This window comes from Hemiscyllium ocellatum, chromosome 44 (genome assembly GCF_020745735.1).
Source record: "Hemiscyllium ocellatum isolate sHemOce1 chromosome 44, sHemOce1.pat.X.cur, whole genome shotgun sequence".
Classification (NCBI taxonomy): Eukaryota; Metazoa; Chordata; class Chondrichthyes; order Orectolobiformes; family Hemiscylliidae; genus Hemiscyllium; species Hemiscyllium ocellatum.
In genome coordinates, this window is record NC_083444.1 from 3969251 (window position 1) to 3996795 (window position 27545).

Genomic DNA, 27545 nt, shown 5'->3' on the forward strand with positions numbered 1-27545 from the left:
ATACATGTGCCCATGGCTACCCCTTTGGTCTGGAGGAATTGGGAGGATTCGAAGGAGAAATTGTTAAGGGTGAGGACCAGTTCGGCCAAACGAATGAGAGTGTCGGTGGAAGGGTATTGTGGGGACGTCGGGAGAGGAAAAAACTGAGGGCTTGGGGACCCTTGTCATGGCGGATGGAGGTATAGAGGGATCCATGGTGAAGATGAGGCATTGGGGGCCAGGAAAATGGAAGTCTTGGAGGAGGTGGAGGGTGTGGGTGGTGTATTGAACGTATGTGTGGAATTCCTGGACTAGGGGAGATAGGACAGTGTCAAGCTAGGTAGAAATGAGTTCAGTGGGACAGGAGCATGCTGAGACAATGCGTCGGCCAGGTTGGTCAGGCTTGTGGATCTTGGGAAGGAGGTAGAACCGGGCAGTGCGGGATTCCTGGACTATGAGGTTGGAAGCTGTGGGTGGGAGATCTCCTGAGGTGGTGAGGTTCTGTATGGTCTGGGAGATGATGGTTTGGTGATGGGGGGGTGGGGTCATGGTCAAGGGGGTGGTAGGAAGAGGTGTCCTCGAGTTGGCATTTGGCTTCAGCGGTGTAGAGGTCAGTGCGCCAGTCTACCACTGCGCCCCCTTTATCTGCTGGCTTGATGGTGAGGTTGGGATTGGAGCAGAGGGATTGGAGGGCTGCGCGTTGTGAGGGTGAGAGGTTGGAGTGGGGGAGGGAGGTAGACAGGTTGAGGCGGTTAATGTCCCAGCGGCAGTTGGAAATGAAGAGGTCGAGGGCAGGTAATAGGCCAGCGCGGGGTGTCCAGGTGGATGAAGTGTGTTGGAGGTGGGTGAAGGGGTCCTCGGAAGGTGGGTGGGAGTCCTGATTGTGAAAGCTCGGAGGCTGAGACAGCGGAAGAATTGTTCGACGTCTCGGCGTGTATTAAATTCATTGATGCGTGGGCGGAGGGGGATGAAGGTGAGTCCTTTGCTGAGGACTGAGCGAGGGGGAGGTCTGGAGGGATGGTGAAAACTGGGCAGGGCTGGGAGCTGGGATCTGGTGTGGGTGTGGAGCTGGGAGTGGGGGCGGAACCAGTAACTGGAATGGGTGTGGTGGTGGGAATGCAGCTGGAGTCATGAGCAGGGGTAGTGTTCCCCTTGGGGTTCTGGGGGCCGGGGATGGTGACAGTGGGATCTGGGGGGTGGGTGCATGTCAGCAGAATGCAGGTGAGTGGCTTTGAGGGGGACGGTAGTGGTGGCAGAAGCGTCCGAAGGGCCTGTTTCCACACTGTAGGGATTCTGTGCTGACCTCTTTCCAGAAATTCGTGCTGTTGTTTCTCACCTACGGGATCCTCAGTCCTTGCCTCCTGCCAAGTGTCCACTTCCCACTGTGGGGTGCGGGAGACCTCCTGCGCCAGAGTTGCACTCATTTCCCCGGCAGGCTGGTCCATTCCACCTCCCACCCCCAGGAAGGGGAGCTCTCCGCCTCCCGCCCCCACCCCACTGTGCGGAAGCCGCCCTGGGTTTTGTGATGGCAAGAGCTGATGACAGGAGCAGAGTGTCGCCACAGCGATCGGAAGTGAACCATCATGAGGTAGGTCCGCACGCAGCTTTCTATCAAAGACTCAGCCAGAAATCGATGGAAAATCTCCTGCAGCATCTGTGCAGAGAGAAACGGTCGCATCCAGTCACCCTTCCTCGGAACTGTTTTTCTGTCCGTGCTGCAGAATTCTCCTATTTCTGATTTTGATTCTGCTCAACGGTTTGTTTGAGTGGATTGGTGGCTGTCATTCGGTTTCCTGTGTGTGACTGGGTGTGTCTGTGAGTGTGTGTATCTGGGTCTCTGTGTGCGTTTGTGTGTGTGTGTCTGGGTCTCTGTGCTTTTGTGATTGTGTGAGCGTGTGTCTGTATGCATTTGTGTGTGAGTCTGTGAATGTGCGTGCCTGTGTGTATGTGAGTGTGTGTCTGGGTCAGTCTGTGTGTGAGTCTGTGTCGGTGTGAGCTTGGGTCTGCATGTGACCCTGTGTGTGTGAGTCTGAGTGTGTCTGTCTGTGTGCATGTGTGTGTCTAAGTGTGTGTGAGTGTGTCTGTGTGCTTGTATGTGTCTAAGTGTGTGGCTGTGTCTCTGTGTGAGTGTGTGTGGATCTGTGTGTGTGTGTGTGTACCTATGTGTCTGTGTGCGTGCAAGTGTGTGTGTGTGTGTGTCTGTGTGTGTGTGTGTGTCTGTGTATGTGCGGGTCTGTCTGTGTGTGTGTGAGTGTGTGTCTCTAAGTGTATGTGTGTCTGTGTGAGTGTGTGTGTGCATCTCTGTGTGTGTCTACGTGTGTAAAAAATGAGGTCTGCAGATGCTGGAGATCACAGCTGAAAATGTGTTGCTGGTTAAAGCACAGCAGGTTAGGCAGCATCTCAGGAATAGGGAATTCGACGATGAAGGGCTTATGCTCGAAACGTCGAATTCCCTATTCCTGAGATGCTGCCTAACCTGCTGTGCTTTAACCAGCAACACATTTTCAGCTGTGTCTACGTGTGTGTCTGTGTCCAAGTGTGTCTGTGTGTGTCTGTCTGTGTAAATGTGTGTGTATATGAGTGTGTGTTGTGTGTGTGTCTGTGTTTGTGTGCATGCGAGTCTGTGTCTCGAGTGTGTGAGTGCGTGCGTGTGCGTGAGTGAGTCTGTGTCTGAGAGTGTATGTGAGAGTGTGTGTGTACGGGACTGCAGTGGGTTTGGTTTGGAAATATAGGGCTTTTGCCCAAAGTGTCGATCCTCATTCTCCTTGGATGCTGCCTGACCTGCTTTGCTTTTCCTTCACCACTGTAACCTTGACTGTGATCTCCAGCATCTGCAGTACCCACTTTCACCTTGGTTTGCAAATGTTTGGTTTGGCTGTCTCAGGACCTGCCCTGTACCCAGGAGCTGCGGTGGGGGTGTGGTGGAAACGACAGAAAATGAACTTTCCCTAGCTTCCATCATTTCTGATTTGGAGGTGAAGGTGTTGGACGGGGGTGGACAAAGTTAAAAATCACGCAACACCAGGTAAGAGTCCAACAGGTTTATTTGGAAGCACTAGCTTTCGGGGCGCTGCTCCTTCATCAAGTGGTTGTGGAGTATGCAATCATAAGACACGGAATTTATAACAGTGTGATGTAACTAAAATTATGTATTACGAAAGATTTGGATTATTTGCTAAGTCATCTTTCGGAATGAACATGTTGGTTTCAATTCTTTCATATGCAAATTCCAGAATTTTTTAAAGTTTCATTCTCAAATGAAAGTGATTTGGAGATGCAGGTGTTGGGCTGGGGTGCACAAAGTTAAAACTCATACTACACCAGGTTATAATCCAACAAGTTAAACTTGTTAGACTGTAGCCTGGTGTTGTGTGGTTTTTAACTTCTCAAGAGAACTTTAACAATTGGTGCTGAGTCGGCCCATATAATGCATTGAAGGTGTGAGGGGTCCTGTGTGAGACTGTCTGTGCCACAATGTTCAGACTGATTATATTTCTAAAAAAAGGGATTTACAGAATCTTACATGAATTCATGCAGTTTTTGAGCAAAATAAAATGTAATTCTGCAAGTACAAATTCACCCCACAAACTGTGCGCGTGTGTGTGAGGGGAGGAGGGGATATGAGTGTCTGTGACACAATACGCAAGCTCTCTCTCATACACTCACACGTACACACGCACACTCACATGCCCACACACCCTCTCACAGACTTATACCCCTTTACACTCTCACACACTCTCTCTCCCCGCACACAAACACTCACACACTCTCTCACAGACATTCGCACTCCCCCCCCACACACACACACACACACACTCACATACACACACTCTCTCAGACACTCACACTCTCCCTCGCGCGTGCGCACACACACTCACACTCACATAGACACACACTCTCTCACAGACACTCACTACCCCCCCAGCGCAAGCACCCACACTCACATACACACACTCTCACAGACACTCTCACTCTCCCTCGCGCGCGCGCACACACACTCACATAGACACACACTCTCTCACAGACACTCACTCCCCCCTCGCATGCACACACACACACACATGCACTCTCTCACAGATACTCACACACACCCCCGCTCACACACCCACACTCACATACACACACCTCACAGATGCTCACACCAGACACTCTCACTGCCCCCCCCGCACACACACTCTCAGACACTCACACACACCCCCCACGCGCGCAGTCACACTCACATACACACACTCTCTCACAGGCACACTCCCCCCACACGCACACTCGCACTCAGACACTCTCACAGACACTCACACTCCCCCCGCACACACTCACACTCACATACACACACTCTCTCACAGTCATACTCCACCCCCCCCGCCACGCGCACACACACTCACATACACACACTCTCTCACCGACACTCCCACTTCCCCCTTGCATGCACGCGTGCGCGCGCACACACACACACACACACAGACACACACACACATACAGACACACATACATGTAAGTTTGTGGGGTGAACTTGTACTTGTAGAATTACATTTTGTTTTGCTCAAAAACTGCATGAATTTATGTAAGATTTTGTCAATCCTTTTGCAGAATGTAACTTTAAGAAAAACGTTCTGGGATTTACATATGAAAGAACTGAAGCCAACATGGTCATTCTAAAAGATGAGAAACTTAACAAACAATCCTGGCCTTTTTCAATATGTAATTTCAGCTGCATCACACTGTAAATGTTTGCTATAAATTCTGTGTCTTACGATCTTATACTCCACAACCACCTGATGAAGGAGCAGTGCTCTGAAAGCTAAATGAACCTGTTGGACTATAACCTGATGTTGTGTGATTTTTAACTCTTTATCATTTCTGTAAATAAGATGGCGTCAAACTGCGGTGACTGTCCGCATCTCATGGTATTTTCATCAATATAAGTGGCTGTAAATTGCTATTTGATTCTAACAGTTGACTCAATTGCTTATGAATACACTGGTCATTTGGTGAGCGGATTGGCGCAATGTGTTTTTTCCACGTTGGGTGGCTGGGTAACTCGATCTATTCATGGAAATGTTGACTGGTTCAGGAAGTTAGATGACTCAGGATGGGAAGAGGGGGAGGCAGGGGCGCTGTTGGTTGGCTACAGAGCAGTATTCTGTTTTTTTACCTCATCCATTTGTTTGAATATTATCCTTTTCTGACCAATTGGAAGCCTTCTGGCATGGAGAGTATTGTCCCTGGCTCTGACCTAGTGGTCAGAATGTGATTCTCAAGTAGGCGCCTTCCAGTATTGATATTCCTAATCAACTTGTTCAGAGAGATGTTATGACACCCCTCTGTAGTGGGTGGGACTTGAACTCAGGCCTCCTGCTCTAGAGGCAGGGACACTACCACTGTGCCATAGCAGCCTTTTTTAGAGCTATTGCAGTCTAGGATATAAAGCGATATTCTCTACTGCCATGTAGCAACACTGACTCCAGTGCCTGATGGTTGCCTCCCATTTAGGCCCAGCCTGTACTATGTAACTGGACTGATGACAGTGGTCCTTGTTGCTCCCCACCTCGAACATAGAACATAGAATATTCCAACACAATACAGGCCCTTTGGCCCTCGATGTTACACCGATCTGTGAAATCAATCTGAAGCCCATCTCACCTACACTATCCCATTCTTGTCCATATGTTTATCAATGACCATTTAAATGCTCTTAAAATTAACGAGTCTACTACTGTTGCAGGCAGTGCATTCCATGCCCCTACTACTCTCTGAGTAAAGAAACTACCTCTGACATCTGTCCTAAATCTGTCACCCCACAATTTAAAGCTATGTCACCTTGTGTTAGCCATCACCATCCCAGGAAAAGGGCTCTCACTGTGAACCCTATCTAACCCTCTGATTACCTTATATATCTCAATTAAGTCGCCTCTCAACCTTCTTCTCTCTAACGAAAACAGCCTCAAGTCCCTCAGCCTTTTCTCAGAAGACCTTCTCTCCATCCCAGGCAACATCCTAGTAAATCTCCTCTGAACCCTTTCCAAAGCTCAGAGAAGTCGAGATTGTGGTGCTGGAAAAGCACAGCAGGTCAGGTAGCATCTGAGGAGCAGGAGAATCGAACAGCACTGTGCTCCCGACTCTGATCTCGAGCATCTGCAGTCCTCACTTTCTCCATAGCTCAGAGAAGCTTTGGAAAACTTTTAAAATCATTGCAGTTGAGGATAAGGCATTTGACAAGGTTCCTCATGGGGGACTGGTTAGCAAGGTTAGAGCTCATGGAATACAGGGAGAACTAGCCATTTGGATACAGAACTGGCTCAAAGGTAGAAGACAGAGGGTGGTGATGGAGGGTTGTTTTTCAGATTGGAGGCCTGTGACCAGTGGAGTGCCACAAGGATCAGTGCTGGGTCCATTACTTTTCATCATTAATATAAATGATTTGGATGTCAGCATAAGAGGTATCGTTAGTAAGTTTGCAGATGACACTAAAATTGGAGGTGTAGTGGACAGCGAAGAGGGTACCTCAGATTAAAATGGGATCTTGATCAGATGGGCCGAGAAGTGGCAGATGGAGTTTAATTCAGATAAATGTGAGGTGCTGCATTTCAGGAAAGCAAATCTTAGCAGGACTTATACACTTAATGGTAAGGTCCTAGGGAGTGTTGCTGAACAAAGAGACCTTGGAGTGCAGGTTTATAGCTCCTTGAAAGTGAAGTCGCAGGTAGATAGGATAGTTAAGAAAGCGTTTGGTATGCTTTCCTTTATTGGTCAGAGTATTGAGTACAGGAGTTGGGAGGTCATGTTGTGGCTGACAAGACATTGGTTAGGCCACTGTCGGAATATTGTGTGCAATTCTGGTCTCCTTTCTATCGTAAAGATGTTGTGAAATTTGAAAGGTTTCAGAAAAGATTTACAAGCTTGTTGCCAGAGTTGGAGGATTTGAGCTATAGGGAGAGGCTGAACAGGCTGGGGCTGTTTTCCCTGGAGCGTCGGGGACTGAGGGGTGACCTTATAGAGGTTTATAAAATCATGGATAGGGTAAATAGACAAAGCCTTTTCCCTGGGGTGGAGGAGTCCAGAACTACAGGGCATAGGTTTAGGGAGAGAGGGGAAAGATATAAAAGAGACCTAAGGGGCAACTTTTTTACGCAGAGGGTGGTACGTGTGTGGAATGAGGAAGTGTTGGAGGCTGATACAATTGCAACATTTTAGAGGCATTTGGATGTGTATATGAATAGGAAGGGTTTGGAGGGATATGGGCCGGGTGCTGGCAAGTGGGATTAGATTGGGTTGGGATATCTGGTTGGCATGGACGGGTTGGACGAAGAGTCTGTTTCCGTGCTGTACATCTCTATGACTGTATATAAAGCGATATTCTCTACCGCCTATCTTATCCTTGGGATGTAGTGACACTGACTCCCGTGCTTCCCATTTAGGAACTTGGTGTACTGTGTTACTGGACTGATGACAATGGGCTTTGTTGCTTTTCACCTCTTGGCCTCTTCTTGGTTGAAAGCTGACGTTACGAATAAATTTGTCAAGAACTCCATTCCGTCTCCAAGCAAAGTGAATGCCTCCAAAGAAATCTACCACAGACAATCGATCAACCTGACTGATGGGAAAACCACTTTCCACATGGACTTGAACCGCTTTCAGAAGGAGTACGGCTACATGCAAGACTACAGTTGTAAAGTTAAGATCAGCAACCCTAAAATGTGCACTGCACCGGAGAACAGCTCGTTACTGTTAATCGCAACCAACTCCGTTCCGAGTTCGTTCACTAGGAGGGGAGCATTGAGAAAAGCCTACGCCAAACGGCAACAAATTAAGAACTACCAGGTAGTCACGGTTTTTATGTTAGCAGTGTCCCGCAGTGAAAAATTGATGGAGCTCATAGCTTACGAGTCCCGTTATTACGGGGACATCATTGTGTGGGATTTTGAAGAGCATCGAGCCAATTTAACCCTGAAGATAAGCTGCCTCCTGCAATGGCTGAACGAGGAATGCACGGCAGCAGACTTTTTCGTGAAAGGTGAGTTCCTTGTGAACAGAGCAGCTGCATGAATGGATCTGTCGGAAGAGTTTCTGGTGAATTGTTGGTGACGTTGGGTTGCTGCTATTGCTTGACACAACCCAGCTTTTTAGCTAACACCTATAATGAATTTAAAAAAAAATTTTTTACAAATGTGGAACAAAATAAATTGGAGTAACATAACAGGCTTGGCGACATCTGTGTAGAGACAACAGATGAATCAGACTAAATTCCAAATGTTTTACTTTCCTCAGATGCTGCCAGAGTTGCTTTCTCGCTCAATTTCTATTTTTATTTAAGCTGCCTTTGTTTGTTTTAAACATAATAATTTTTACAGCAATTAAACTCTGACCTCCTTTTCTACTGGCACAGTGCGGGTGATTGGGGGTCAGTTGCTAGTTGGGTGGGATTGGGGGTGTTAGTTGTCTGGAGGGTGTGTGCACCTAATCAGGAGGTGTATTTGGGGGTCAAGGTGCACTGGTCAGGTCAGGGGTCGAGTTGGCTGATCAGGGCGGGCTAGTTATGTTCAAGGTGGTGTAATGGGCTCAGGTAGTAGAGTGGTCAAGGATTTGGGGGAGTAGTTTGAATTTAGGGGGATGGTTGTGGGATGAGTGAGTTGGTCAGGTGGACTAGGTGGAAGGTCTGAGTGGGTCTATTTTTATTCATTTGTGTGACTTGTGTGTCGCTGGCTGGCCAGCATTGATAGCCCATCCCTATTTGCCCCTTGTGAAGGTGGTGGTGAGCTGTCATCTTGAATCGCTGCAGTCCACTTGCTGTGGGTTGACCCGCAATGCCGGCAGGGAGGGAATTCCAGGATTTTGACCCAACAACTGTGAAGAAACAGCGATATATTTCCAAGCCAGGATGGTGAGAGGCTTGGAGGGGAACTTGCAGGGGGTGGTGTTCCCATGTCTCTGCTGCCTCTTGTCCTTCTAGATAGAAGTGGTCGTAGGTTTGGAAGATGCTGCCTGAGGATCTTTGGTGAGTTTCTGCAGTGCATCTTGTAGATGGCACACACTGCTGTTGCTGAGTGTTGGTGGGGGTGGGAGGGGATGTTTGTGGACGTGGGGCCAATCAAGCGGGGGCGGCTTTGTCCCTGGATGGTGTTGAGCTTCTTGAGTGTTGTTGGAGCTGCCCCCATCCAGGGGCAAGTGGGGAGTATTCCCTCACACTCCTGACTTGTGCCTTGTCGATGGTGGGTCAGGCTTTTGGGTGTCAGGAGGTGAGTTACTGGCCGCAGTACCTCTCGTCTCTGACCTGCTCTTGAAGCCACTGTGTTTATGTGGTGAGTCCAGTTGAGTTTCTGGTCAATGGTAACCCCAAGGATGTTGATAGTGGGGGAATTCAATGATGGCAATACTGTTGAATGTCAAGGGGCAGTGGTTACAGTGTCTCTTATTGTTGATGGTCATTGTCTGGCAGTTGTGTGCCGTCAATGCTAATTGCCACTTCTCAGCCCAAGCCTGAATATTGTCCAGATCTTGATGCATTTGAGCATGTGAGGAGTCCGGAATGGTGCTGAACACTGTGCAATCATCGGCGAACATCCCCACTTCTGACCTGATGTCAGAGGGAAGGTCGTTGATGAAGCAGCTGAAGATTGTTGGGCCTAGGACACTAGAGTCACAGAGTCATAGAGATGTACAGCACGGAAACAGACCCTTTGCTCCAACCCATCCATGATATCCCAACCCAATCTAGTCCCACCTGCCAGCACCCGGCCCATATCCCTCCAAACCCTTCCTATTCATATACCCATCCAAATGCTGTTGTGGAAAAAATATGGGATCATAATTGCAGGCATTATTCCATGTGTGTTCTCAACAGACACTCTCTACAATTGTTGCAAGACCTCTTTATACTTGTATTCTAATCTGCCTACAATTAAGGCTGGAATACCACTTGCCTTTCTAATTGCATGCTGTATCTGCATGCTAACCTTTTTGTTCCAGTTTGAGTGCCTCCAGTTCTCTGATCAGAAGCATTTACAAGTTTTGCATCTTTTTAAAAACGCTGCTTTTGTATTCCTAGGACCAAAGTGAAAGTCCTCACATCATTCTCAATCGGCCTCTTTATTGCCCAATCACAAAAACTATCTGGATCTGTGTAATTTCTTTGTGCATTCTCTCAATTTGAATTCTCACTTCACTTTGTGTTGTGAGTGAGTTTGGATATATTATCGTCTCCCTGTCTAGTTCATGAATATAGCTCAAGTTCCAGTGTTAAACCCTGTTTTACTGCACAGTTACAAACTGCTATCTTCCTTCTGCCATTTCTCCTGATTCTCTGCTTTCTCTCTGTTCATGAATCCTCTGTCTGTGCAAATATATTATCCCAACGCCATGGGCAATTCTGAAGAACAGTGAAATTGGACCCCACCGTTAACCATTTCCTGTTTTCATTCATTCGTGAACTGTGGACAGGCCACATTTATTGTCTGTCCCGAGCTGCCCTTGAACTGAGTGGCTTGCTAGGCCATTTCAGAGGGCAGTTGAGAGGAGACGTCATTGCTGTGGGTCTGGTCATGTAAGCCAGGCCAGGTGAGAATGGCAGATTTCCTGCCCTGAAAGTCATTAGTGAACCAGATGGGGTTTTCCCAACAATTGACAGCAGTTTCATAGTAGATTCTTCATTCCAAATTTTCTTCGATCAGCTGCGTTGGGATTTGAGCCTGGTTCCCAGAGCATTTGCTAACTTTCTGGATTGGTAGTCTAGCGATGGCGCCAGTGGGCTGTCTCCTTCCCATCGCCTTTTCTCTCCATTGTAGCTGCCCGACCATTTAGAGAATCAATCTGACGAGGTAGTTGTGGTGAACAAGGAAATGGCAGAGAGGTTAAACAGATACTTTGCATCAGTCTTTAGGGTGGAAGATATTTCGTGCCTCCCATTAACATTAAAGACTACAGGAGGAGGAATTAAATATTACCACTAGAGAAGTAGTTTGAGGCAAAATAAAGAGGCTAATGACACAAATCCCTTGCCTTTGTTAGCTTGCACCCAAGCATCCTACAGAAATAGTGAATGAATTGGGTCTAATTTTCTACAAATACTTGGACACTGGAGCAGTACTGGCAGATTGGAAAACTGCCAATATGTCACACCCATAAGTCAGTTGGTATCTATTGTTGAACAGATATATACTAATTATGGAGAAGGTAATTTGAGCTATAGGGAGAGGCTGAACAGGCTGTGGCTGTTTTCCTTGGAGCATCAGAGGCTGAGGGATGACCTTAGAGAGTTTAAAAAATTATGAGGGGAATGGATAGGGTAAGTAGGCAAAGTCTTTTCCCTGGGGTTGGGGAGTTCAGAACTAGAGGGCATAGGTTTAGGGTGAGAGGGGAAAGATATAAAAGAGACCTAACTTTTTCACACAGAGGGTGTGCGTGTATGGAATGAGCTGCCAGAGGAGATGGTAGAGGCTGGTACAATTACAACATTTAAAACATTTACAACATCAACATCTGGATGGGGATATGAATAGGAAGGGTTTGGAGGGAGATGGGTCGGGCGCTGGCAGGTGGGACTAGATTGGGTTGGGATATCTGCTCAGCATGAACAGGTTGGACCGAAGGGTCTGTTTCCGTGCGGTACAGCTCTATGACTCTAAGTAATTTGAGAAATCATGATCTGATCAAGCAGCGTCAACATAACTTTTAATTAGATTCTCTGCAGTATAGAAACAGGCCCTTCGGCCCAACACGTCCACACCGACCCTCCGAAGAGTAACCCACCCAGACCCACTCCCCTACCTATACTCATCCCTGACTAATGCACCTAACACTATTGGCAATTTAGCACGGCCAATTCACCTGACCTGCACATCTTTGGACTGTGGGAGGAAACCGGAGCACCCGGAGGGGACCCACACAGACACGGGGAGAATGTGCAAACTCAGCACAGACCGTCATCCAAGGCTGGAATCGAACCCAGGTCCCTGTCGCTGTGAGGCAGCAGTGCAAACCACTGAGCCACCGTGCCACCTTCATGAAAGGGAACTTGTATCTGAGTTCTTTGCAAAAGTGGAAATTCGACGTTTCGGGCATAAGCCCTTCATCAGGATTCCTGATGAAGGGCTTATGCCCGAAACGTCGAATTTCCTGTTCCTTGGATGCTGCCTGATGTGCTGCGCTTTTCCAGCAACATATTTTCAGCTCTGATACTCCAGCATCTGCAGACCTCACTTTCTCCTTCTTTGCAAAAGTCTCAACCAGAGTGGATAGAGGGGAGGCATGTTGCATTTGACAAAGGTTACAAAAGGTTAAGTCATAACATATATTGACATCGAGAATTGGCTGATGGGCAGGAAACAACTTGTTGGGATGAGGTGTTCTTATTCAGTTTGGCGACAGGAAGGCCAGTAGGGTTTCATGGGGATGCTGGGACTGGAACATTTTACACAATATATTAATGACTTAAAGGAAGCAAATGTAGTGTAGCCAGAATTGAAGGACCACAGAAGTAGCTAGGTTGTGACAGGGACGTAAACAGTTTACAAAGAGATGTTGACAAGTTAAGTCAGCGGGCAAAAAGTTGGCAATTGAGTGTCATGTGGGAAAATGACAAGTTGCTTGTTTTGGAAGGAGCAACAAAAGAACAGAATGTTATTTAAACAGAGATAAGCTCCTGAAAGTTGCAACGCAAAGGGACATTCACATCCTTCTGCATAAAACATTGAAAGCTAACATCCGTGTGCAGCATGTAATCAGGTAGGCGAGTAGAATGTTTGTAAAATCCTTAGTGTGGAAGCAGGCCATTATGCCAGTTGGGTCCACACCGACTTTCTGAAGATCATCCCAACCAGACCCACACTCTTATCCTGTATCCCTGCATTTCCTGTGACTAATCCACCGAGCTGCCACATTCTGTACAGTATGGAAACAGGCCCTTCGTTCCCAACAAGTCCACACCAACCCTCCGAAGAGTAACCCACCCAGATCCACTCCCCTACCCTATATTCACCCCTGACTAATGCATCTAACACTATGGGCAATTTAACATGGCCAATTTACCTGACCTGCATATCTTTGGACTGTGGGAAGAAAAAGGAGCACCCGGAGGGAACCCACGCAGCCATAGTATTAAGGGTTTAGATGGGGAGGAATTTGTTTAGTGTGTACAAGAAAGCTTTCAGATTCAGTATGTGGATGGACCTACTAGAGAAGGTGAAAAACTTGACCTACTCTTGGGAAATAAGGCAGGGCAGGTGACTGAGGTGTCAGTGGGGGAGCACTTTGGGGCCAGCGACCATAATTCTATTACCTTTAAAATAGTGATAGAGAAAGATAGACCAGATCTAAAAGTTGAAATCATGAGGGGCACGGATAGGGTAAATCCAGAACTAGAGGGCATAGGTCTAGAGTGAGAGGGGAAAGATATAAAGCAGTCCTATGGAGCAACCTTTTCACGCAGAGGGTGGTACATGTATGGAATGAGCTGCCAGAGGAAGTGGTGGAGGCTGGTACAATTGCAACATTTAAAAGGCATCTGGATGGGTATATGAATAGGAAGGGTTTGGAGGGATATGGGCCGGGTGCTGGCAAGTCGGTTTAGATTGGGTTGGGATATCTGGTCGGCATGGACGGGTTGGACCAAAGGGTCTGTTTCCATGCTGTACATCTGTATGACTCTATAATTACTCAATATTCTGTTAATAAAAAATTACCAGGAGATTCAGAAAATCATTCACGAACTTAAACTTTAATCTTACAAAATCAAAGCTGTGACAGCCAGAAAATGTCTTCCCTGTCTGCTCACAAAAACTTTGTTTCTCTGTAATTTATACAATCTTCAGTTTCCGGATTAAGGGCATACCCCTTGTACAGGGTGGTGCAGAGCCGGGTGTGATAGGGCATTGGCACTACCAGCGAGATCCACCAGGTCCACCAAATCGATGGACCCCAGGTCAGCACAGGAGCAGAAAGGGTCAGGACTGGGGAAGGGGCTTCAGTGACCTCCCCCAACCTGTCCTCAGCCTCACCATCAGGAGAAATGACACCTTCCCCAAACCGACAGCCCCACAGGCACCAGTATCCCCAAAGGCCACATTCACCGACTGCCCAAGGTCATGGAAAGGGGTATCAGTTCCCCTTTCAACCACCGCCCTCACGTACCTCAACCCCAGAGCCCATCTGTGCCTGTGGGAGCACCCTGGTACAGTGACGAACCACGCGGATTGACCCACCATAGGAACGGCAGTAGGTGACGCCCTGGTTTACCGTAAAGGGGCCCTCTCTCCTTGGCTCATTCCCCTTTCTCCGAAAAACCTGTGCATACACCTGACCCCCAGGTTTAATAGGCCCCTCCTTGTTACCAGACACTGGCTCCCTCAGTATTTCCTGTGTGGGGATAGACTCATGAATCATAGTTAGCTGTTGCGTGTACTACTTAAGCTCAAGTTCCAATTGTTGTCGGTTGGGCCTGTCCTTCGGGCCCTTCCAGTTGGGCACTGACATGGGTCCAGTGGTGAGCATTTCATAATAGTGTTAAGGTATTCATGTGGTTAATCTGCATATGGTCGCTCATTAGTGCCAGTGTCAGCTCATCGATCCAGTTCAGATTGGTGCTCGCACATATTTTATTCAACTTAGCTTTTAAAATACTGTTAATCCATTGCACTATACCTTGCAACTGGGGGAGGGAGGGGGTGTGGTGACATACACACCCAAACCTCGGCCTGATCCTCAAAGTCTGCAGCACCAACTGTACCACCCTTTGGATTAAAGCAGCCTCATTGCCTGAACTGATCTCTGACAGTATGCCATACCCTGGAATGACTTCACTTGTTAAGAATGTTACCACTGTGCAACGCAGCTCAGATTTGGATGGCTTAACTTCAGGCAGTAACATTAAAACATCCTTCCTCCATTTTTCCCAAGTCTCAAAAAATATAACCCTCTTTGTCTCGATCCTAATCCCATTTGAGTACATTCCAATTTCAATTCTAATTTCAGGTAAGGTTGACACCCTAGAAAATTAATTGGCATCGCCTTCAAAACTAAGAAAGGCAAGTCGACTGTTTTACTGTCCATTTATAAACTTGCTGGAGCTGTAAATCTTGTTAACTGCGGTTTATCCAAGAACCCTGCAGTCTCAAGAACTGTTCCTGACCTGAGAAGGAGGGAGGCAGATTGGGGTTGAATACAAATATAAGTTACTGGAGCTACCATCATCACAGGTGTCAACTGTCCTTCCCACTCACCTGCACAGTAGGTTCCTGTTCAGCCTTTGGGCCTGTAGGGATTTTGAGTTGGGACAGCCAGACGTTCCTGACTCATAGGTGCACCCTGGAGCTGGGAGAGTCAGGTCCAATATGGGCAATTTCTTTGAAAATACTCTGGTTGATAACACCCCCAACACATTATTTCTGATCCTCTCTGAGCCTGACTTCTCACTATACCTTCGGCACTGCACCACTTCTTTGCCTGTGTCCTTGGAGGCCCAAGTTCTGTCTGGGCTGTTAGTTAATTTTATTTTGAACTTGGCATGGTATCCGTGGAAAAGTCCCTGCAAAAATGTTTATTATCGGCATGGGGTTGTCTGGCCCTTCCTTGCCAGGTGGTGGGAGAGGGTTCTCCCTGGACTGGCATGTTATTCATTTCTTTAGCGCTGTTGTCACTGGCAACATCCTTGTGCTTCTCTCTCTCTCTCTTTTTAAGTTCCTCGAGTTGCAGTTGTGTCAACTTCCTTTGGACCTCCTCCTGTTATTCGGCCAGCTTCTTTTTGTCTTACCGGTATCTTTCGACTGCATGGTCTCTGAGTTCCTGACAGGCCATTGACATTAGACCCAGTGCCTCCTCTGGCTTAGACCCAACTTGAGGGACATTGCCCCAACAGTAGCAGTCCGGAACATTCTGGTTAACAGTTGGCTACCTCCCACAATTGTTCTGTACCAAGCCTCCACCTTTTTAGCCAGTTTCCCAAATCGGGCTACTGAGTTTTCAGTGGATCCCAGTGGATCCCTTCTAAGCTTTAGGATCGATCTTAGTTGGGTAACAGACTAAGGGCCTGCCATACCCTTTGTCTTACTCAATCAAATCCAACATCGTCAATCATCGGATTGTCCACCACATTCTTCAAGCGAGCTCGGTCCATTATCTCTCTTAATATAGGCAGTTTCCCCCCACCTGTACAAACACTGCCTTCAAATCCCTCACAGCCAACAACTGTCCTGTGGTTTCCTCTTCAAAGGCTCTAATCCACTTTCCTGCTCCATCATGTAAACTGGGCAACACGTTCATCGGCCTTTCCAGATCCTGGGTTCCCCAAGGAACACATTGCAGCCGTCTCCCCACTTTTAATAAGCAATGGCACTATTTCCCCACTGAGAGCTTCTTTCCCTTATTAAAATCGCTACATTGTGATTTGTCATTGGATTCCAATTCTAACCAAACTGGCATTCCTTCCCATCTTCCTGCCACCTCTGCTCCACTCCCTCAGCACTCTATACCAGTCTCTGCTTAACATTCCTGGAATGATTTAGATGTGCCTCATAGTCTCTTTGTTCTCTTAACTTGTGTAACCTCATAATTTCACCTTGCAATCTTGCTTTTTCCAGTTGTAAAGCTTCAACTTTGCCTCCTCGCTTGTCCCGCCTCCCGTTTTATTTTTAACACATTCTGCTCTGGGTCAGCTTCCTCCCAATTCAGTTCCCCCTCTTTCTCTACTTTGTTGCCCCTTATTACAGGACGGTGTGTGACATTCCCTTCACCCAAATTGGGAGGTGGGGAGTTGGGGCAGGCTTTTCTAATTTTGTAATCCAGAATTTCATTTCCAAAGGCTCTGCGTTCTGCTCGGAACACGTGGAGATTTTCTCCGCCAAAGTCTTTGTTCCCAAAAGCTGCTCGCTTGGCTGTCTGGCACCCCACCTCCCCAGTCGTACCTGGTGTCTGAAAGGATTTTTTTCCTCAATCCTCCCCTACTATTCCAAACAGCTTTAAAATTTCTACCTCCTGTTCCCTCTTCAAGATTCTCTTTTTTGATTTATCCTTAGATCTGTAAGTCTTAATTAAACCTTCCATTTCATTTGCACATATTTACATCAAAGGTACCCTCTCTTGACCATTTAGTTAGTTCTTCTTTCCCATTTTTGAGAATTTTTTTACGATATTGTTTCTTGCTACTGGAAATTTCTTCCTCAATATTTCAACCACAGTCCCTTTGTTCCTCCTGACATTTATCTCAGTCCAGCGAATCTCTGTTCTCACAGTTCACTCTCTTATGCTTTACAAGTCCAGGAGCTTCTCGTCAATTATTGCGAGTGTTTCCTAATTCCACAACTTGCAATCATCCCTTATCAACTGATCAGTGTCTAAACATCCTTAGCTTCAACTAATGAATAAAGACAATCTGTTCTCATTCGTCCTGCCTATGCTATTCTAAAACTGCATCTGCAGAATGCACTGATCACTGATGGTTCCTTGAAAAACCTGCTAAAAAAAATGCTATCTTAAATTCTGACAATGCAAAATAAAATCAAAACACTCCCGGATCTTGAGCTCCAGGGAACCAGATACAAACAGGTAACAACCAACAAGCAGTTGCGCATACAAACCCAAACACAATGGTTAATCTCTCTCACACACACACACACACACACATACACACACCCTTTCTCTCTCTCCCACACACACACACACACACCCTTTCTCTCTCTTTCTCTCACACACAGATCTTACCTGCCTCAGCAGAGCCTTTGTTCATATGTAAAATTATTTCATTCTAATGACAATCCAGTGTTTAAAAAATATCAATAGTGCACCAGCACTTTAGAAAACTTGGCTATTCTCTAATATTTTATTTATAATCATCAACTACCAACCAATCTGTTGGTTTTCAATTACATTCAAAATCACAAATACTATCAAAACAATCCTTACCTGTTGTGCCCCTAGCTTTCCTTTTCTTTTTGTTTTGTATTTCTTCATTTTGCTCTATAACAATAGGGCACGATCCACAGGGACGTACTGACACAGCCCCGCCCGAGCAGACCCTCACACACCGGGCGAGTCCCTCACACGACTCATGAAGGGGTATCCACAGGGACGTACTGACACAGCCCTGCCCGAGCAGACCCTCACACACCGGGCGAGTCCCTCACACGACTCGTGAAGGGGTATCCACAGGGACGTACTGACACAGCCCTGCCTGAGCAGACCCTCACACACCCGGTGAGTCCCTCACACGACTCGTGAAGGGGTATCCATAGGGACATACTGACATAGTCCTGCCCGAGCAGACCCTCACACACCCGGTGAGTCCCTCACACGACTCGTGAAGGGGTATGCATAGGGACATACTGACATAGTCCTGCCCGAGCAGACCCTCACACACCCGGTGAGTCCCTCACACGACTCGTGAAGGGGTATCCATAGGGACATACTGACATAGTCCTGCCCGAGCAGACCCTCACACACCGGGCGAGTCCCTCACACGACTCGTGAAGGGGTATCCATAGGGACATACTGACATAGTCCTGCCCGAGCAGACCCTCACACACCCGGTGAGTCCCTCACATGACCCGTGATACGGTATCCACAGGGACTTACTGACACCACATGGAATTTTCTCTCAATCTCTTTGTTCTTCACCTCCTTACCCCACTGTGCAGTTTTCCTGAACAATCCTCTGCATCTCCTCAAACTTTAATTTACCATCCACCTTCTGGTTCTTTGGACCGGAGAGGCCCACCTGAAGCTTTCTTTGCACTTCTGTGTTCTCACTCAGGCCAGCTATGTCAATGTCGTAGCCAGAGTTCCCAATCCATAACAACTATTTGCTGTTCGGGTCTGTCATTGTTGGAGTTCTCTAGAAGGGTCATGATGGTCCAGGTGCCAAAATTCATTTGGCTGGATGGAGGGATGGTGCTGGGTTGGAAGCTGCTTGTGTGTGGATTCTTATAACGCTGTATGATCATCACATAGCAACCACCACAGGGTCACAGTGGAGCAACATTTTGAGCAAATGACAGGGAAAATCAGCAATGACTAAGCTGTGCTGTAGGATGGGAAATAATCAAACAGTCATTTTCCATCAAACATTCCCTATCACTACCACAGGGAAGTAGGGAAAAGCCCATAGTGCTGGTGACCAGCACCGTCTCAGTGTCAGAGGGGTATCCAGGCTGAAGGCTTGGGCCTAGCTATAAGCTACTCATTTGCCTGAGCTCTTGCAATAATGCGTTCAAGACTGAGTTAAGATGGCACATGTACCTGGGAGAGGCCCTCCCTGTGGCTTGTTATTAGATCGAACCAGTGTTTCTCTGTACACCTGGTTTTAGTTCAGAGCGGTTCTGCACATGCACATTTGAATTCTTGCTGCACTGTTGGCACAGCTGCTGTTGTGGCCTCCTCACAATCCTTTGCCATCTTCCCCATTGCCAGCTGCCCGGCTAGGTTCCTGAGCCACCACCAGTTCTGGGGGAGCAAACGTGGGCCTGCCCACCCACCAACTCACTCTAACCTCCAGTTGCCAAAGTGGCTGCAGGCCTTTGCTGACCCTGTGGACACCAATGGGTCAGTAAAGACTTGTTACAGTGAGCTTGAAATTTAAATAATGCCCTCTTTAACAACTCATTTGAACCTGCCTTCACATGATCCCAGGCAGAGCACTCCCAAGCCCAGACCACTCACAGTGTGGAAAGAGTTGTTCTTATCTTGCCTTAAAACTGCCTTCTGATTCTTCAACCTTTTTATGAGCCAGTTTCTCCCTGTGTCCAGCCCCTATTTAGTTAATCCCATTCCCCTCCCCACTATCCTGAATTATGTTTCCTTTTGAGGACACAGTCACCTTTCCAGTCTGGAAATCTATTGTTTGGGAAGTTCAGCTGTCTGGAAATATTTTTTGAATCGATTGAAACAACTCAGCATCATTTTAATACAGTGCAATGACAGTTAAAACATGGAAGATACAATAAGTAACACAAATTGTATTACAGTTTTCCATGTTTTATAACTGTTTTATGCTTCGAGTAAATACAGTACTTAATCTCACTCTGCTTTTAAGTTCACACACTTGGTAGACATTATTTTAGGCATGGCACTATTTCACTAGTAATTTGTTCACCTGGGCTCATTTTAAGTTCTGTCAAGATGACTTGGCTTCGGTCCTAATTGCAGATTTAGTCTAAACATGGACAAAAGAGATTAATTTTGAAAGTGCGGTGAGATTAAGTAGCCATGAGGCTGCGTAATACAGGAGTCAATGAAATTCAGGGAAAAATGTGCCACTGGCCATTAACACAACAAGCACAACGTAATATTGCTGTACACTCTGAAAGCTGATATCTCAGCCCAGCATGTGGCTGCTGAAGTTCCTCAGAATAGGCATTCAAAAATTCTTTATACTTCCAAACTGCAAAAATGAGTTGGTCCCTAGCATTCAGATCAGAGAGATAATGTGTACTTATCCATTAGGGGAGAAAGTGAGGACTGCAGATGCTGGAGATCAGATTCCTGAAGAAGGGCTTATGCTTGAAACATCGAATCTCCTGTTCCTTGAATGCTGCCTGACCTGCTGCGCTTTTCCAGCAACACATTTTCAGTTCTGTACTTATCCATTCCCTACTGGAAATTGCAGCGCTTTTAAGCATGCATTCCATATCGTGACCTGCTGCACAGATAACATATTGTCCTGTTCACGTTTGGCTTTGTTTGGGTTACTGAAAGCTCTTCTGCCATAGAAACATTGGCTCTTTGTTTACTCTTTCAAAGTTCCTCAGAGGTTTGGTTACGCAAAATTAAATTTTCAAAGCGAAAAACAGCAGTGACACAAGACAATGAGTCAGGTTAGGGTTTGGCTGTATTCATGTCAGACAAGTTTCTGCAGCGTTTCTCCATGTGCAATCTTTACACACAACACTTGAGACAATGGCAGTCCTAGGTTAGAGTGGTGCTGGAAAAGTACAGGAGTTCAGGCAGCTTCCGAGGAGCAGGAAAATCTTCTATGTTTGGAAAGTTAAAATCCCTGACCATAACCACCCCATTATTCTTAGAGGTCATTGAGATGTCCTTACAAATCTGTTTCTCAATTTCCCGCTGACTAATAGGGGGTCAATAATACAATCCCAATAAGGTGATCATCCCTTTCTTATTTCTCCAAATGGCTTCCCTGGATGTATTCCCAGGAATATCCTCCCTCAGTACAGTGGTAATGCTATCCCTGATGAAAAACGCCACTCCCTTTCCTATCTGCCTCCTTTTCTGTCCTTCCTTTAACATTTGCATCCTGGAACACTACGCTGCCAATCCTGCCCATCCCTGAGCCACGTTTCTGTAATTGCCGTGATATCCCAGTCCCATGTTCCTAACCATGCCCTGAGTTCATCTGCCTTCCCTGTTTGGCCTCTTGCATTGAAATAAATGCAGCTTAATTTAGCAGTCTTACCTCGTTCTTTGCTTTGTCCCTGCCTGCCCTGATTGTTTGACTCGCTTCTTTTCTCAAGTGTACCAGTCTCAGATTGATCTCTTTCCTGACTGTCTCCCTGGATCCTAACACCCCCCCATCCCGCACCTTTCTAGTTTAATTCCTCCTGAGCAGCTCTCGCAAATCTCCCTGCCAGTAAAAGTTGTGATTTTCTAGCAGTTTGAGACAGCTGAGTGGCTTGCTAGGCCAATTCAGAGGACAGTTAAGAATCAACTGCATTGCTGTGGGCCTCAGGGTCACATGTAGGCCAGACCAGGTAAGGATGGCAGATTTCCTTCCCAGAAGGGGTGAGTGAACCAAATGGCTTTTTCCAATAATTGACAATCCTTAGTCGACTCTTAATTCCAGATTCATTTTATTGAATTCAAACTCGACAATCTGTCGTGGTGGGATTCAGATCCCGGTCCCCAGAACACTATTCTGGGTTACTGGATTAATAGTCCAGTGGTAATATCACTAGGCCATGGCCTGCTCTGAATGAGTGATTGAGGCCTCAGTTTTGCACTTACCTAGATGTTAGACTCATGTGTCTAACGCGTTTAATGTGTCTAACATGGTTCCAAACCAAGGGAATGTGCCCTTTGGTAATTTCCAGGTAATTCCCATGGAGTTCAGTATATTAGAACTTCTGCAGAAAATACAATGGCCATCATTGATCTGATGCAGGGATTGGAAGATTGAATATAGTAGGTTTCAACCTGAGCCCACTCTAATTAGCTTAATGTCTTGATGCATTTGCTCCAATATTCAGTCAGATGTGCCAAGTGGAAGATGCGTCTCAGCCTTCTCTGGAGATCCTGAGTATTACACAAGCCAATTTTCAGCCAGTTCAATTCACTTGTGATACAAGTAACAGCTGAAGACACTGATTAGGCAATGAGTCTGACAACATTACGGCAAGAGTACTGAAGATTTGTGCTTGTGCTATTTCTACACCCTTAGTTAAGCTGTTTCAGAGCAATGACAATACTGACCTCTCACCAGCAATGCAGTAAGTAGCCACCCAATGCCTTGTGCCAACAAAAGGATGGCACGGTGGCTCAGTGGCTAGCACTGCTTCCTCACAGCACCAGGGACTTGGGTTCAATTCCAGCCTTGGGTGGCTCTCTGTGTGGAGTTTGCACCTTCTCTCTGTGTCTGTGCAAGTTTTCTCCAGGTGTTCCAGTTTCCTCCTACAGTCCAAAGATGTGCTGGTTATGGTGGATTGACAATGCTAAATTGCCCATAGTATTCAGGGGTATGTAGGTTAGGTGAATTATTCATGGGAAATATTGAGTAATAGGAGTAGGGGAATGGCTCTGGGTTGGATATTCTTTGAAGGATCAGTGTGGACTTGTTGGGCCAAATGGCCTGTTTCCATACTGTAGGGTTTCTATTCTATGAATGCAGGACAAGTTTAAACTGCCCAATTACTGCCCATCACTCTGCTCTTGATTAATAAAGTAATGGAGGGTGTCATCAACAGTGTTATCAACCAACATTTGCTTAGAACTAAGCTGCTCACTGACGTTCTCCTTGGATCACCCAGCTCCTGACCTTGTTAAAGCCTTTGGTCAAACATGGACAATAGAACTGAACTCCACAGTTGAGGCAAGAGTGACTCTCCATGATATGGGCGGCACGGTGGCACAGTGGTTAGCACTGCTGCCTCACAGCGCCAGGGACCTGGGTTCAATTCCCACCTCAGGCGACTGACTGTGTGGAGTTTGCACATTCTCCCCGTGTCTGCGTGGGTTTCCTCCGGGTGCTCCGGTTTCCTCCCACAGTCCAAAGATGTGCGGGCCAGGTGAATTGGCTATGCTAAATTGCCTGTAGTGTTAGGAAAGGGGTATATGTAGGGGTATGGGTGGGTTGCGCTTCGGCGGGTCGGTGTGGACTTGTTGGGCCGAAGGGCCTGTTTCCACACTGTAAGTAATCTAATCTAATCTAATCTAAAATATCAAGGCCATAATTGACTTGGTGTGGCCTAGCAAAATGAGTCAATGGGAGTCAGGCAGGAAACTCTCTGCTGCTTGGTCCTAGAACAAAGAAAAATGGCTGTTGGAAGCCTGTCATCTCAGGCCCAGGACCCTCTGCAAGAGTGTCTCCTTCAGAGATGTCTCCTAGACCCAATCATTTTCAGCTGCTTCGTCAATAATCTTTCCTTTATCATTAGGTCAGCAGTAGGGAAGTTTGCTAATGTTTAATATGGTTTGCAACGCCAAAGATACTGTCCAGGCAAGTAACATTCTTACCATACAAGTGCCGAGCCATGACCATCTCCAAGAGACCCTAACCATCACCCTTGACATTCAATTATGTTACCATTACTGATTACCTCACACTCAATATCTTGGAGGTTACCATTGACTAGCCCAGAAATGTAACCCAATCAGCCATATAAATATGGTGGTTACAAGTGCCAGTTGGAGTAGATCACCTTCTGACTCACCAGTTCAGTCCACAATCTACAAGATTTATCAGGAGTGTAGCAACACTCTTCTTACTTACCTGGGTACAATATTCAAGAATCTTGATAATCACCCAAGACAACGATCCTGCTTAATTAGCACCATATCTACAAACATCCACTCCATCCATCACTGATGCTCAGTAGCAGCAGTGCATACTATTTGGAAAGTGAACTGTGGAAATTCAGTAAGGCTTCTTCAACAGTATCTTCCAAACATACAATCCCTAACATCTAGACCAGGGCAGCAGACACATGGGAACACCATCAGCAAGTTCCCCTCTAAGCCACATGCCACCCTGACTTGGAAATGTATCACCGTTCCTTCAATCTCCATGTATTAAAATCCTGCAAATCCCTCCTGATATGGGGGCAAACCAAATCAACTGCAGTGGATTAAAACAGCAGTTCCCATCACCAGAGCAACTAGGGATGGACAATAAATGCTAGCCTAGTCAGTGATGTCCACGTCCAGTGAATTAATAAAACAGATGTTGTGAACTTGCTGCTCGGACCCTGGTTCTAGCCAGTTCAATTGGAGACTATTTTGATATTATGATTCCTTTTTGTCTCAGTTCTGGTGCTCGTGTCCCGGTTTGTCCCAGCCTGCCTTGTCTCTCTATTTTTGTCATTTTGTCTTGTCTCTGGATCCCTCTTCTCTTTGCATGATAATATCTCTATCACTTTAGCTCTCTGACCGCATTGTCTGCCTGTGTTGAGCTTACTCATGTTCATTTTGCTGTTTCAAAGCTGACGACGATGAATTTGTCAACCCTGAGGCGATTGTGAACTACGTCACAACTGACAACACCTCAGAGAAAGTTATTTCTGGTTACGTCTTTCAACGAAGCATGGTCTACCGATTTGGCAACAACAAAGTGAGCAAATATCTTTTGGTCAATGACATCTACCCAGACTATCCAGCTGGTGGAGGATACATGGTGCCGAGATCATTCATTCCAGAGCTGAACTGGAAATCCAAGACTTTGCCTGCTTTCCCTGTTGATGACGTTTTCATGGGATTTCTGGCTCTTGCTTGCAAGATCCCACTGAGAAACAAGAAAGAGTTTTATATGTGGGGACTCCAGTACTCAGTGCAGCATTTTAAGGATGCATTTATTGTACATTCATTATCTCCAGAAAAGATTATAGAAATGTGGGAAATGTTACAAAAGGAAAAACAAAGATTAATTGCATAAAGATCTTAAATACTTGGGCGAGTGGGAAAGCTTTATCTTCAGATACTATTTGGTGTCCCCAATACTCTCCAGGACCACTAGTTAAATCCAGATATTAGGTTACATGGCGAGACATCATATTGTTTGATGTTATTCACCTTTAACTTGCTTATGCTAATTTTGCTTCCTTGTAAGAAAAGGAATATTGCAGTTGGTGTCCGGGGGTTGAGAACAGGTGATTAGCAAACTGTGTAAGGTCGGTGCAATGGGTTTTCCAGTGAAAGGGCGGAAGGGGGAAATGGTGAGGTTGGATATGTTTGGAGGTGTGGGTCAATTGATTGATTGGAACTGGGATTTCATACAATCGGAGGCTCCAGGAACAGATGGAAGCAGAGTCAGCAACCCTCCAGCTAGACACAGTCCATTTGCCAGGAGATGAATTACAACGACAACTTTCTTTCATATCTTGTCTTTGATCTAGCAAAATTTCCCACAGTACTTCACTGGAGTGATTATCAAGTAAAGTTTGACTTGGAGCTAAGTGCGGAGGTTTTAGGACTGATAAGCAAAAACACTTGGTCAACCAGCAAACTATCAGGCAGTCTATAAAGTGGAAAGGTTTAGAGAGGGAATTCTAGAGCTAAGAGCTAACTAAATGTGGGGGAACACATTGGTAGCATGAAGAGAATTGGTAAGTGTGCAAGAGTCCAGTGTTCGAGGAGCACCGAGATATGTGAGTATGAGTATTGATTTCGTGGCCTGATGTTGTTTCTGCACACTCTACATTTTGTCCTTCGACAAAACTGGCAATGTCCAATAATGAGACTGAGTCACCACATTTAGCCAGCATTGTGGTGATTTAATCGGTGGATATGGAGATATTCAGAGATTCCCAGATCCTGGATCAGACCACAAACAGTTAATCCTCGTGCAACAGTGGGTTTTTAAATCTCCCTTGCTTCATTCTGTTGATTTAGCTGATTTTTTAAAAAATTGATTTATTTTGATTGTGTATGGAATGCTGTAACTGTGATTGCCAGTACTGCTGAGCACTTCTAGGAATATCAGGGATTGGAAAGATTTTAATAAATGAAAATAATTTTAATCTTTTCTCAGTTTGTAAGAAACCCCTGTAATGTGACTGCTTGATTGATATTCAGTCAATTATTACGCCAAAGATGTTGTGATGCCGCTGACCAGCCCTCTGTTGCCAGTGGTTCGAGGTGTTACCTACTGAATCTTCTTGGACAAGCTTGCTCATTTCACAGATGATTGATGGGTTGTTTAAATGAAACACTGGTTGACAGGTTGGTTTGGGTGACACTACATGTTGCTGGGTGACAATGAGTACCAGATTCATCCAGTTGAAACTGCCTGATTTCCTGACCAATGATTTGTGTTGCTATAAGATGCTAGATATAAGCATAAGATATTGTTGCTGAAAATAAGAGGCATAAAATTTCCAGTCTAACTCATAAATCCTAAAGTAGCCAATCATTATTTGTAAATATCTTAAAGTATTTATTAAATAGCAGTAGTTTAGATATGGCACATTACCTAAACAGACAGAAACAGTATACAACCTGTTATGACACGGGGTAAATTCTCCTGCTTAATTTAAAACCAGCAACATGGAAAAGATTTATCACGTGCAGTAATCTGTAAAAATTCGAGAGGCCAAGAACTATGTAAAGTAAAAATTAATAACTTTATTTAGAGTCATAGAGATGTACAGCATGGAAACAGACCCTTCAGTCCAACCCGTCCATGCCGACCACATATCCCAACCCAATCTAGTCCCACCTGCCAGGACCCGGCCCATATCCCTCCAAATCCTTCCTATTCATATATCCATCCAAATGCTTCTTAAATGTTGCAATTGTACCAGCCTCTACCACATCCTCTGGCAGCTCATTCCATACATGCACCACCCTCTGTGTGAAAAAGTTGCCCCTTAGGTTTCTTTTATATCTTTCCCCTCTCACCCTAAACCTATGCCCTCTAGTTCTGGACTCCCCAACCCCAGGGAGAAGACTTTGTCTATTTATCCTATCCATTCCCCTCATAATTTTGTAAACCTCTATAAGGTCACCCCTCAGCCTCCGATGTTCCAGGGAAAACAGCCCCAGCCTGTTCAGCCTCTCCCTGTAGCTCAGATCCTCCAACCCTGGCAACATGCTTGTAAATCTTAAAGCATAACAGAGAATAATTAAGTAACTACTATTTACAATTTCTTTCTCTAACCTATCTTTTACCTTCCATTCTGTAATACTAGTCTGATAAAACTCCCATTTAAGATATACAAAACAACATATCTTATCTCAAAACCAGGCAACTGTAGGTTCTTGTCTTTGGATCGTCCTGTGTCTTCTTTCCTCCTTGTTAGGAATTTATGTGTCACAGGTTGCTGATGGAAAGGGTACTTTTAAGAGATATATTTTTGTCAAGCAGTCTTTTACATGCCAGGACTTGGCAGTACTCCTCTCAACTGTTCAATGTCACAGAAGTAATA

General features: G+C 46.0%; 1 protein-coding gene across 1 annotated transcript in view; it reads left to right on the plus strand.

The window, feature by feature from the left end:
- The first annotated feature begins 1200 nt into the window (after positions 1-1200).
- LOC132835250 (uncharacterized) overlaps positions 1201-27545 on the plus strand; it is a 71452-nt gene continuing 45107 nt past the window's right edge. Inside the window, exons 1-3 of the mRNA XM_060854635.1 lie at positions 1201-1567; positions 7392-7987; positions 24606-24733. Coding sequence (XP_060710618.1) covers positions 1563-1567; positions 7392-7987; positions 24606-24733 — 729 coding nt within the window. The 5' untranslated portion in view covers positions 1201-1562. The remainder of the gene's footprint in view (positions 1568-7391; positions 7988-24605; positions 24734-27545) is intronic.